At 48.5% G+C, this 13,236-nt stretch overlaps 1 protein-coding gene across 1 annotated transcript in view; it reads left to right on the forward strand.

The window, feature by feature from the left end:
• The window catches only part of LOC137522068 (calcium-activated chloride channel regulator 1-like), a 157,113-nt gene that overhangs the window by 121,296 nt on the left and 22,581 nt on the right, over window positions 1-13,236 (forward strand). Inside the window, exon 13 of the mRNA XM_068242093.1 lies at window positions 1,260-1,490. Coding sequence (XP_068098194.1) covers window positions 1,260-1,490 — 231 coding nt within the window. The remainder of the gene's footprint in view (window positions 1-1,259; window positions 1,491-13,236) is intronic.

A 13,236-nucleotide genomic window follows, 5' to 3' on the forward strand; every position in this document is an offset into this window, starting at 1 on the left:
GTACTCAGGAGAAGTAGTATAATGTGTTTTGGGGTGTATTTTTACACATACCCATGCTGAGTGGGAGAAATATCTCTGTAAATAGACAACTGTGTGTAAAAAAAATCAAAAAATTGTCATTTACGGAGATATTTCTCCCACCCAGCATGGGTATGTGTAAAAATACACCCCAAAACACATTATACTACTTCTCCTGAGTACGGCAATACCACATGTGTGGCCCTTTTTTGCAGCCTAACTGCGCTAAGGGGCCCAAAGTCCAATGAGCATCTTTAGGCTTTACAGGGGTGCTTACAATTAGGCACCCCCCAAAATGCCAGGACAGTGAACATACCCCACAAATGACCCCATTTTGGAAAGTAGACACTTCAAGGTATTCAGAGAGGAGCATAGTGAGTCCGTGGCAGATTTCATTTTTTTTGTCGCAAGTTAGAAGAAATGAAAACTTTTTTTTTTTGTCACAAAGTGTCATTTTCTGCTAACTTGTGACAAAAAATAAAATCTTCTATGAACTCACCATGCCTCTAACTGAATACTTTGGGATGTCTTCTTTCCAAAATGGGGTCATTTGGGGGGTATTTATACTATCCTGGAATTTTAGCACCTCATGAAACATGACAGGGGGTCAGAATAGTCAGAGATGCTTGAAAATGGGAAAATTCAATTTTGGCACCATAGTTTGTAAACGCTATAACTTTTACCCAATTCAATAAATATACACTGAATGTTTTTTTTTTTTATCAAAGGCATGTAGCAGAATAACTTTCGCGCTCAAATGTATAGGAAATTTTACATTATTTGAAAAATGTCAGCACAGAAAGTTAAAAAAGTCATTTTTTTGACAAAATTCATGTCTTTTTTGATGAATATAATAAAAACTAAAACTCGCAGCAGCAATCAAATAGCACTAAAAGAAAGCTGTATTAGTGACAAGAAAAGGAGGTAAAATTCATTTAGGTGGTAGGTTGTATGACCGAGCAATAAACCGTGAAAGCTGCAGTGGTCTGAATGGAAAAAAAGGCTCTAGTCCTTAACGGGCGAAAAGACTGTGGTCCTCAAGTGGTTAAAATATATTTTTTTTATAAACAGTATTTCAGATTAACGTTTACACCAGGCGTCCTTTTTTCCCGATGCCCTTTTTGCATGTACGCATGTACATTTAGGTTTTGAAAAGCTTAAAACAGTGTACACATACATGAATGCAAGTATTTTTCTACCTATCCAGTAATGCCTTACATATACTATGATGTTGTTTCTAGGTACAATCATTAGCAATCCCCCAAAGCCACAGGTTAAAATGGATTACCTACATTTGGGGGATTTCACACGAACAGCTTCAGGAGGGTCCTTCATAGTATCTCAAGTTCCATCAGGTCCTCTCCCCGATGTCTTTAAACCTAGTAAAATCACAGACCTGACTGCGGCATTTCAAGGACATCAAGTTGCTTTGTCTTGGACAGCCACTGGAGATGACTTTGATAAGGGAAATGGTATGTATTAAATGTAATTTGTCAACTAATTTGTGATTGCATGTCTGTGGAAGCAAACTTTGGTGTCCAGGGGGACGTAATCACTCGAGGGGCCTGATTCACAAAGCGGTGCAAACTGTTTAGCACGGGTGTGCTAAACAGTTAGCACGTGAAGTCCGTTCGCGGACTTTTGCGCGCGCAAAGTGACGCGATTTGCGCGAACCGCGGCACTTTGCGCGCGCAAAAGTCCGTGAAAGGACTGTGAATCAGGCCCAATGTGTTGCATAAGCAAACATTGTAGAGCATTGTGTAGTCTTAAAGGTACCCACAAGCTGTACATTCATAGCAGAGTTCATTTCCAGAAACTCTGGTGAAATGGTCAAGTAGAAGTCATACAGAATAGGTGATGATGAAGAGCAGATCATCACTGTTATGTTGTAAAACAGTTGTAGTATACAGATGAGATGGCAACGGCTGAGTGTGCATGTCTATGCATTGAGCAAACTCTTCCATTTCTTGCCTTATCCAAGAAAAACAAAAAAGTTTGCTTTCTTAAAACAGAAAGAATTTGCGATAATTTGCGATAATTCAGGTTGGAGTGAGCTTGAGATGTCTCCCAGTGCATCACTGCTGAATATATGCAAATTAACCATTCTACCCTTAGAAGCTAAACACACCTCCAGAATTGCTGGAATGCAATGATGTGTCAGCTTGTTAATTTGTACAGAGCCATAATAATCCAACATGCATACAGACTGTTTCGGATTGTTTGATCTTCATCAGTGCATGGCATGGATTAATTTGGCTTATAGGGCTTGTAACACCGAGAGGTACAGACTAACCAGTGAGCTCATGGTGAACCAGAACCAGTGGCGGCTCCAGCTTCAGATTTGGGGGGGGGGGGGGGGGGGCTCAAAAGGGGCACAGTGGCCGGCAGGCAGGGCTCATGGGAGAAATTACGCGCCGTGGTGAAAAATGGGCGTGGTCATGATGTCATGTGGGCAGGGCTAATGTAGTTACATAAAAAAATGAAGTAAATGCACATAATGACAGACAACGTTTCCCCAGTAAATGCACGTAATGACAGACAGCATTTCACCAGTAAATGCATGCAATGAGAGACAGCCTTTCACCATTAAATGCACATAATGAGAGACCGCGTTTCACCAGTAAATGCACGTAATGAGAGTCCGCGTTTCACCAGTAAATGCACATAAGAGACAGTGTTCCACTAGTAAATGCAAGTAATGACAGACAGCCTTTCACCAGTAAATGCATGTAATGAGAGACAGCGTTTAACCAGTAAATGCATGTAATGAGAGATAGCGTTTCCCTAGTAAATGCATGCAATGACAGACAGCCTTTCACCAGTAAATGCACATAATGACAGACAGCGTTTCCCCAGTAAATGCACATAATAACAGTGTTTCACCAGTAAATGCACATAATGACAGACAGCGTTTTATCAGTAAACCCACGTAATGACAGACAGCCTTTCACCAGTAAATGCACGTAATGACAGACAGCGTTTCACCAGTAAATGCACGTAATTACAGACAGCGTTTCACCAGTAAATGCACGTAATGAGAGACAGCCTTTCACCAGTAAATGCATGCAATGAGAGACAGCCTTTCACCAGTAAATGCACATAATGACAGACAGCGTTTCCCCAGTAAATGCATGTAATGAGAGACAGCCTTTCACCAGCCTTTCACCAGTAAATGCATGTAAGGAGAGACAGTGGTGTAAGTGGGCTTGCCGGGGAAGTTTGAGCACCACCGTAGTTTCCCCCCAAAACACACGTAATCTGGCAGCACTCCAAAGGTAGCCATACATCAGGCGATGATGGGCAGATTCAATCAAGAGACAAATCTCTCTCTAATTCAATCTAATTAGAAAGAGATCAGTTGGCTGCCCATGCACTGCAGGCCAATTCCAGATCGATTTTATGCTGATATCGATTGGGAATCAACCTTGTGATACCTTAACCACGCCTTGACGCTGCCCCCCCCCCCTTCCTGTTGCACTATATTTAACCTGTCTGTGTTCGCTGCGGGCTTCGTCCGAAATCTGCATACACATGCCCCAGGTGGTTGCCACAGTAACGTAGGCAAATGTATGCAGATTGTGGATGGAGCCAGCTGCGGACACATTAAGAATAGTACACATTTGACTTTAGAGGAGACAATGCTGGGGGTTTCGTTGCTCGTCCTGATATTGCTCGCGGTTACAGCTGTACACCTGATCAACCACGACAGCCCGACATCTTTCATCATGTCCGATCAATACATGCAACCAATTTCGGCCCGAAATCGGTTGCATCATCGTTCACGCATTCTCTCAGCAGCACTGATTTTCATCCGATTTGATAATCAAGTCGGATGGTTGATCAGCCACAAAGTCGATAAATGTATGGCCACCTTAAAGGGAAGGTTCAGGGAGTGGGGAAAAAAATAAAAATCCATATCCACTTACCAGGGGCTTCCTCCAGCCCGTGGCAGGCAGGAGGTGCCCTCGCCGCCGCTCCACAGGCTCCAGGTGGTCTCCGGTGGCCGACTCGACCTGGCCAGGCCGGCTGCCAGGTCGGGCTCTTCTGCGATGCAACGACGGACTCTTTTGCGTTACACGCGGGCGCGCTGACGTCATCGGACGTCCTCCGGGCTGTACTGCGCAGGCGCAGAACTACTGCGCCTGCGCAGTACAGCCCGGAGGACGTCCGATGACTTTAGCATGCCCCCATGAGGCGCAGATTGGAGCGCAGAAGAGCTCGACCTGGCAGCCGGGCCTGGCCAGGTCGGGTCGGCCACCGAAGACGACCGGGAGCCTCCGGAGCGGCGGCGAGGGCACCTCCTGCCTGCCACGGGCTGGAGGAAGCCCCAGGTAAGTGGATATGGATTTTTATTTTTTTTCCCCACTCCCTGAACTTTCCCTTTAAAGTGGACCTGGACATTGAATAAAAACAAAGAGATTCACTTACCTGGGGCTTCTGTTAACCCCTGCAGCCATCCTGTGCCCGCACATACCTGAACCGATCCTCTGGTCCCCCGCCAGGCGCAGTTTGTACTCGTTTGCAGACGCAGTACAGATTTTCTCATACTGCACCTGCGCAATACACTGCCGGCCACAGGAGAGCAAACAAGGATGCATGTGGCCAGAGCTGTGCGGAAACAGTGGCCGTTGACTTGTAAGTCAGCGGTGAATAAACCTTAGCTGCGGTGGGGGACCGGAGGATCTTTGACAAGACGTCTGCAGGGGGCTGGGAGAAGCTCCAGGTAAAGTGAATCTCTTTATTTCTCAGTCTTCAGTTGTGTTTTAAGTGTGGAGAGGAGTTAAAACTAATGAGTTAAACTGACCCCAGTTCATGGCTGGTCAGCAGGAGGATATCAGTGCACATCATAAGGCTCCCTTTCCCAGATGATTACATTCTGTGTGCTCATAAGAGTCTCCAGGCAGACCTAATTGACAAGTGAATGCTGGCAATTTGGGGGATGATGAGGAAGGAGAGGAGAGACACTCTAAGGCCCAGTGCACACCAAAACCGCTAGCAGATCCACAAAACGCTAGCGGTTTTGGGTGCGGATGACAGAGTTTAGTCCCAGTGCACCTCGGGCGGATCTTGATGCGATCCGCCGGCCGCATCCGCCTCAGCATCCGCGTGGCTAATGTATCTCTATGGGCTGGTGCACACCGGCGGTTTGAGGTTTTAAGCAAACTGCAAACGTGCAGCAAGAGGCATGTTTGCGGCTTGCTAAAAACCTCAAACCGCCGGTGTGCACCAGCCCATAGAGATACATTAGCCATGCGGATTTTTAGGCGGATACGCCGGAGGATCCGCCCAGTGTGCACTGGGCCTCAGAGAGGGAAATACAGTTCCCCCTGCTCGCCGCACCTGGGTCAGAGCTGCAGTCGGGGGTTGGGAGAAGGTACACAGGCAGCAACTACAGACAATGAAAGTGAGACTGTGTCAGCCCAAACCTTTCTGTGGTGATTCATTGCTGGACTTGATTGGCTGCTTTGGCTGCTGTCACTTGTATCTGTGGCAGACTAGCTACACTTTCCTGCAGGCTGCCTCGTTCCCCAGTCTGTGTCTCGTGTGCTGGAGAGAAGGGGTTGAGCTGGAGCCCGGCTGACAGGAAGATAGAGGCTGAGAGGAGGAAAAGCAGGGCTGCAGTTGGATGCCTGAGCTGAGGGGCGGGACTGGAGTATCTCCCTCTGTCAGCCAGCTCTGTCTCGATTAGCTGTGCGGCAATGATGCCCCGGCTGGCGGCCCCGCTGTAACATTTTTACGAATGTTGCCCACTGTTATGGATTGTACGGGCAGGGGGGCTTTTGGGGGGGCTGACAGCTTGTGAGCCGAGGCTTAAGCCTGCATAAGCCCCAGTGTAGCGCCGCCACTGACCAGAACTTATTGGAGTGTGTGAGGGACTACAATGGTCCTAAAAGCCCCCTTACTAAAATGCTAAGAAAAACAAAAGTTTGCTTTCTTAAAACAGAAACAATTTGCGATAATTCAGGTTTGAGTGAGCTTGAGATGTCTCCCAGTGCATCACTGCTGAATATATGCAAATTAACCATTGTTACCCTTAGACGCTAAACACACCTCCAGAACCGCTGGAAAGCAATGATGTGTCAGCTTGTTAATTTGTACAGAGCCATAATAATCCAACATGCATACAGACTGTTTCCTTATCCAAGGGACACAATAGTGAAATATCATGAAAACCAAAGTCAAGCACAGAAACATTAAGTCACAGGACTACAATCATATCAACCAATAACTCTAGATACGTTCTGGCTCCTATACAGGTAAGAAGCAATCTGGACACCAGCGAGAGAGCCCGCTGAACTGCACAGAGCTCTTTCTGTTTGGAAGCATGTTCCACTTTCCTCTGTACTCATTTCACAATACTACAAACTGGAACATGTTTCCTGACAATGCACTAGTAGAGGTCACCAGTCTGCAAATAGCTATCTAAAGAACAGTTTGGTTTATGATTTTCACTTTGCAAAATTCTTGCATGTGAAGTGGTAATCATGAATTATTATGACACCAACAAAACTGTTATGAGCACAGAAAGCAGTGAGTTGTGGGCTTATGGAGGCATGGCGTCTAAGGAGCTCCTTGGTCTTCATCAGAGCATCAAGCAAAGGTTGACAGACAGGCACCCTTAGTGGGCACCATATTCTTTGCTGGTGGAAACTCCCGGGTTGTCCAAGCATCATCCCATTAAACTGCTGACACACAACAGATACATTTGTTGTGAGAAACTTGATGTAGTGATCTTGAGTGGAATTTTAGAAAAGGTCGTCGTCCAACAGATAAGAGTTCAGGCAACGTCACAGAGCAACTAAAAGGTCTGTGCATGGTAATTTTCAGCAGTCATGAGCAGCCATGGTCAGAGCAGGCAGAGGACAAGACTGGTTGGTAGTAGGCCAGCATCAGAACAGGATGGGTAACAAGTAGAGTTGTGAGCAGCCAAGTCAGTAGCCAGAAGAGCAGGTTGTGTCTTTTTTTTTACTATTAAAGTTTATTGAAAATAAAGCAAAACAGATATTTTAACAATAATCTACAGTGGTGTGAAAAACTATTTGCCCCCTTCCTGATTTCTTATTCTTTTGCATGTTTGTCACACTTAAATGTTTCTATTCATCAAAAACCGTTAACCATTAGTTAAAGATAACATAATTGAACACAAAATGCAGTTTTAAATGATGGTTTTTATTATTTAGTGAGAAAAAAAACTTAAAACCTACATGGCCCTGTGTGAAAAAGAAATTGCCCCCTGAACCTAATAACTGGTTGGGCCACCCTTAGCAGCAATAACTGCAATCACACGTTTGCGATTAGAGTTGGGCCGAACGGTTCGCCTGCGAACGGTTCCATGCGAACTTCAGTGGTTCGCGTTCGCGTCCCGCAGGCGAACCTTTGCGGAAGTTCGGTTCGCCCCATAATGCACATGGAGGGTCAACTTTGACCCTCTACATCACAGTCAGCAGGCCCAGTGTAGCCAATTAGGCTACACTAGCCCCTGGAGCCCCACCCCCCCTTATATAAGGCAGGCAGCGGCGGCCATTACGGTCACTCGTGTGCTGCCTGCGTTAGTGAGAGTAGGGCGAGCTGCTGCAGACTGTCTCTCAGGGAAAGATTAGTTAGGCTTAACTTGTTCCTGTCTGGCTGCATACCTGTTCTGTGAACCCACCACTGCATACCTGTGCTGTGAACCCACCACTGCATACCTGTGCTGTGAACCCACCACTGCATACCTGTGCTGTGAACCCACCACTGCATACCTGTTCAGTGAACCCACCACTGCATACCTGTGCTGTGAACCCACCACTGCATACCTGTTCAGTGAACCTGCCACTGCATACCTGTTCTGTTCAGTGGACCCGCCACTGCATACCTGCTCATTGAACCCACCACTGCATACCTGTGCTGTGAACCCACCACTGCATACCTGTTCTGTGAACCCACCACTGCATACCTGTTCAGTGAACCCGCCACTGCATACCTGTTCTGTTCAGTGGACCCACACTGTATACCTGTTCAGTGAACCTGCCACTGCATACCTGTTCTGTTCAGTGGACGCCCACTGTATACCTGTTCATTGAACCCACCGCTGCATACCTGTGCTGTGAACCCACCACTGCATACCTGTTCTGTGAACCCGCCACTGTATACCTGTTCTGTTTAGTAAACCCGCCACTGTATACCTGTTCTGTTTAGTGAACCCGCCACTGTATACCTGTTCTGTTTCGTGAACCCGCCACTGCATACCTGTTCTGTTCAGTGGACCCGCCACTGTATACCTGTTCAGTGAACCCGCCACTGCATGCCTGTTCTGTTCAGTGGACCCGCCACTGTATACCTGTTCAGTGAACCCGCCACTGCATACCTGTTGTGTTCAGTGAACCTGCCACTGCATACCTGTTCTGTGAACCCGCCACTGTATACCTGTTCTGTTCAGTGGACCAGCCACTGTACACCTGTTCTGTTTAGTGAACCCGCCACTGCATACCTGTTCTGTTCAGTGGACCCGCCACTGTATACCTGTTCATTGAACCCGCCACTGCATACCTGTTCTGTTCAGTGGACCCGCCACTGTATACCTGTTCAGTGAACCCGCCACTGCATACCTGTTCTGTTCAGTGGACCCGCCACTGTATACCTGTTCAGTGAACCCGCCACTGCATACCTGTTCTGTTCAGTGGACCCGCCACTGTATACCTGTTCATTGAACCCACCACTGCATACCTGTGCTGTGAACCCACCACTGCATACCTGTTCTGTGAACCCGCCACTGTATACCTGTTCTGTTTAGTGAACCCGCCACTGTATACCTGTTCTGTTTAGTGAACCCGCCACTGTATACCTGTTCAGTGAACCCGCCACTGCATACCTGTTGTGTTCAGTGAACCCGCCACTGCATACCTGTTGTGTTAAGTGAACCTGCCACTGCATACCTGTTGTGTGAACCCGCCACTGTATACCTGTTCTGTTTAGTGAACCCGCCACTGCATACCTGTTCTGTTCAGTGGACCCACCACTGTATACCTGTTCAGTGAACCCGCCACTGCATACCTGTTGTGTTCAGTGAACCTGCCACTGCATACCTGTTCTGTGAACCCGCCACTGTATACCTGTTCTGTTCAGTGGACCCGCCACTGTATACCTGTTCAGTGAACCCGCCACTGCATACCTGTTCTGTTCAGTGGACCCGCCACTGTATACCTGTTCAGTGAACCCGCCACTGCATACCTGTTGTGTTCAGTGAACCTGCCACTGCATACCTGTTGTGTGAACCCGCCACTGTATACCTGTTCTGTTCAGTGGACCCGCCACTGTATACCTGTTCTGTTTAGTGAACCCGCCACTGCATACCTGTTCTGTTCAGTGGACCCGCCACTGTATACCTGTTCATTGAACCCACCACTGCATACCTGTTCTGTTCAGTGGACCCGCCACTGTATACCTGTTCAGTGAACCCGCCACTGCATACCTGTTCTGTTCAGTGGACCCGCCACTGTATACCTGTTCAGTGAACCCGCCACTGCATACCTGTTGTGTTCAGTGGACCCGCCACTGTATACCTGTTCATTGAACCCACCACTGCATACCTGTGCTGTGAACCCACCACTGCATACCTGTTCTGTGAACCCGCCACTGTATACCTGTTCTGTTTAGTGAACCCGCCACTGTATACCTGTTCTGTTTAGTGAACCCGCCACTGTATACCTGTTCAGTGAACCCGCCACTGCATACCTGTTGTGTTCAGTGAACCCGCCACTGCATACCTGTTGTGTTCAGTGAACCTGCCACTGCATACCTGTTCTGTGAACCCGCCACTGTATACCTGTTCTGTTCAGTGGACCCGCCACTGTATACCTGTTCAGTGAACCCGCCACTGCATACCTGTTCTGTTCAGTGGACCCGCCACTGTATACCTGTTCAGTGAACCCGCCACTGCATACCTGTTGTGTTCAGTGAACCTGCCACTGCTTACCTGTTCTGTGAACCCGCCTGTAACGATCCGCTCGGCTGCCTGCGCAGGCAGGCAGCCTTTTGATCATTATTCAGGTCTGCATGCTGCAGGACTCTGGAAAGAAGGCCTTCTGTCAGTTTTGCAGCTTGTGCTTGCTGAGAAATTTGCATACGTTGTCATGCAAATTGCCTGGCCACATTCATTGGAGGCGTGTACTATAAGTACTATGTGTGTCCCACAATGCTTCGCTGCTCATAGAGGTTTGTTCCTGCTGGACTCACCTGGAGTGTCAGCCACTGCTATCTTAGTATAGTTAATTCTTGGGGAGTGCTCCTTGCATTCCTAGTTAGTGCAGTCAGTTTGTGTATAATTTGTACTGCCTATTCTGTCCTGCCTTGTCTGTCGCGATTGCGCTGTCACCAGCGGCGGTTGATAGCGAATCGCTCTGTCTTGTTTGGATCGCACTAGCCTCTAGCGGTAGCGGCTGTGGATCCTTCTGATCTAGTTCCTGGAGTGTAAGCTGGAGCAGCGGTTGCTACCAGCTACCTCATCTGATCTGTCTTGTTTAGATCGCACTAGCCGCTAGCGTTAGCGGCTGTGGATCTTTCTGATCTGTGTTCCTGCTTGGATCACACTTGCTCTGGCGGAAGAGCGGTGGATCCTTTCTGCCTAGTTCCTATTTCTCGTTTGTCTTGTCTGATACGGGCGCTTGCTGTAGGCTCGATGAGGTAACCGTTAAGCAAGCGTTCACGTTCTTTGTTTCGTGTTTGTCTGTTGATGGTTAGTTAGGCGTGCTTGTCTCTATTGTGCTTATCACGTGGAGACCGCGCATAACCGCGTGCACTGTTGCGAATGAGTGCGGTGTTCGCGGTTAGCTAGCGTTTATTATTTTCCGTATATTCTCATTGTATTTGCTGTGCCTTTGCTAACCTCGTATTCTGTTCTGATCTGCCTTGTGTCACGTCTGGCGATCGCACCTCTCGCGATCGCGTTCCTATTTCATATCTGCTGTTGTGTATGCGCGGTCGCGGGGTGGCGACTAGATTGGCGCACACACATACAATCTGTCCCTTTGCTCGTTCTCATTCGCAATCGCCTCTCTTGCGATTGCGTTCTGCGCTTCGTACAAATTCCTGTCTGGCATTTGTGGAGGTGCAGGGGATTGGTTCCTCTGCACTCCCCAGCGCCATCTGCCGACAGGAATTTTCCCTCTACTGGTGCTTGCACCAAAAGCTGGGTTCTAGTATCTTGACACGCTTGTGGAGGACCTCCGCAGTGTCAGCGCACATCTTTGTGCGCTGAACACGGAGATATCCCACAATCGTTACACCGCCACTGTATACCTGTTCTGTTCAGTGGACCCGCCACTGTATACCTGTTCTGTTTAGTGAACCCGCCACTGCATACCTGTTCTGTTCAGTGGACCCGCCACTGTATACCTGTTCATTGAACCCGCCACTGCATACCTGTTCTGTTCAGTGGACCCGCCACTGTATACCTGTTCAGTGAACCCGCCACTGCATACCTGTTCTGTTCAGTGGACCCGCCACTGTATACCTGTTCAGTGAACCCGCCACTGCATACCTGTTCTGTTCAGTGGACCCGCCACTGTATACCTGTTCATTGAACCCACCACTGCATACCTGTGCTGTGAACCCACCACTGCATACCTGTTCTGTGAACCCGCCACTGTATACCTGTTCTGTTTAGTGAACCCGCCACTGCATACCTGTTGTGTTCAGTGAACCTGCCACTGCATACCTGTTCTGTGAACCCGCCACTGTATACCTGTTCTGTTTAGTGAACCCGCCACTGCATACCTGTTCTGTTCAGTGGACCCGCCACTGTATACCTGTTCAGTGAACCCGCCACTGCATACCTGTTGTGTTCAGTGAACCTGCCACTGCATACCTGTTCTGTGAACCCGCCACTGTATACCTGTTCTGTTCAGTGGACCCGCCACTGTATACCTGTTCAGTGAACCCGTCACTGCATACCTGTTCTGTTCAGTGGACCCGCCACTGTATACCTGTTCAGTGAACCCGCCACTGCATACCTGTTGTGTTCAGTGAACCTGCCACTGCATACCTGTTGTGTGAACCCGCCACTGTATACCTGTTCTGTTCAGTGGACCCGCCACTGTATACCTGTTCTGTTTAGTGAACCCGCCACTGTATACCTGTTCTGTTTAGTGAACCCGCCACTGCATACCTGTTCTGTTCAGTGGACCCGCCACTGTATACCTGTTCAGTGAACCCGCCACTGCATACCTGTTGTGTTCAGTGAACCTGCCACTTCATACCTGTTCTGTGAACCCGCCACTGTATACCTGTTCTGTTCAGTGGACCCGCCACTGTATACCTGTTCAGTGAACCCGCCACTGCATACCTGTTCTGTTCAGTGGACCCGCCACTGTATACCTGTTCATTGAACCCACCACTGCATACCTGTGCTGTGAACCCACCACTGCATACCTGTTCTGTGAACCCGCCTCTGTATACCTGTTCTGTTTAGTGAACCCGCCACTGTATACCTGTTCAGTGAACCCGCCACTGCATACCTGTTGTGTTCAGTGAACCCGCCACTGCATACCTGTTGTGTTCAGTGAACCTGCCACTGCATACCTGTTCTGTGAACCCGCCACTGTATACCTGTTCTGTATAGTGAACCCGCCACTGTATACCTGTTCTGTTTAGTGAACCCGCCACTGCATACCTGTTCTGTTCAGTGGACCCGCCACTGTATACCTGTTCAGTGAACCCGCCACTGCATACCTGTTGTGTTCAGTGAACCTGCCACTGCATACCTGTTGTGTTCAGTGAACCTGCCACTGCATACCTGTTCTGTGAACCCGCCACTGTATACCTGTTCTGTTAACCCGCCACTGTATACCTGTTCTGTTTAGTGAACCCGCCACTGTATACCTGTTCTGTTTAGTGAACCCGCCACTGCATACCTGTTCTGTTCAGTGAACCCGCCACTGTATACCTGTTCAGTGAACCCGCCACTGCATACCTGTTGTGTTCAGTGAACCTGCCACTGCATACCTGTTGTGTTCAGTGAACCTGCCACTGCATACCTGTTCTGTGAACCCGCCACTGTATACCTGTTCTGTTCAGTGAACCCACCGCATCAGTGCGCATACCTGTGCAGTTAAGTGAACCCACCTACCTACGTGAGTGCACGCAGTGTGATATACCACTCCGTGCATACCCGATATGGACAGAACAGGTAGAGGAAGAGGTAGTGCCAGAGCCAGAGGAAGGCCACCCGGCAGATCTGCG

This window comes from Hyperolius riggenbachi, chromosome 6 (assembly GCF_040937935.1).
Source record: "Hyperolius riggenbachi isolate aHypRig1 chromosome 6, aHypRig1.pri, whole genome shotgun sequence".
Lineage (NCBI taxonomy): Eukaryota > Metazoa > Chordata > Amphibia > Anura > Hyperoliidae > Hyperolius > Hyperolius riggenbachi.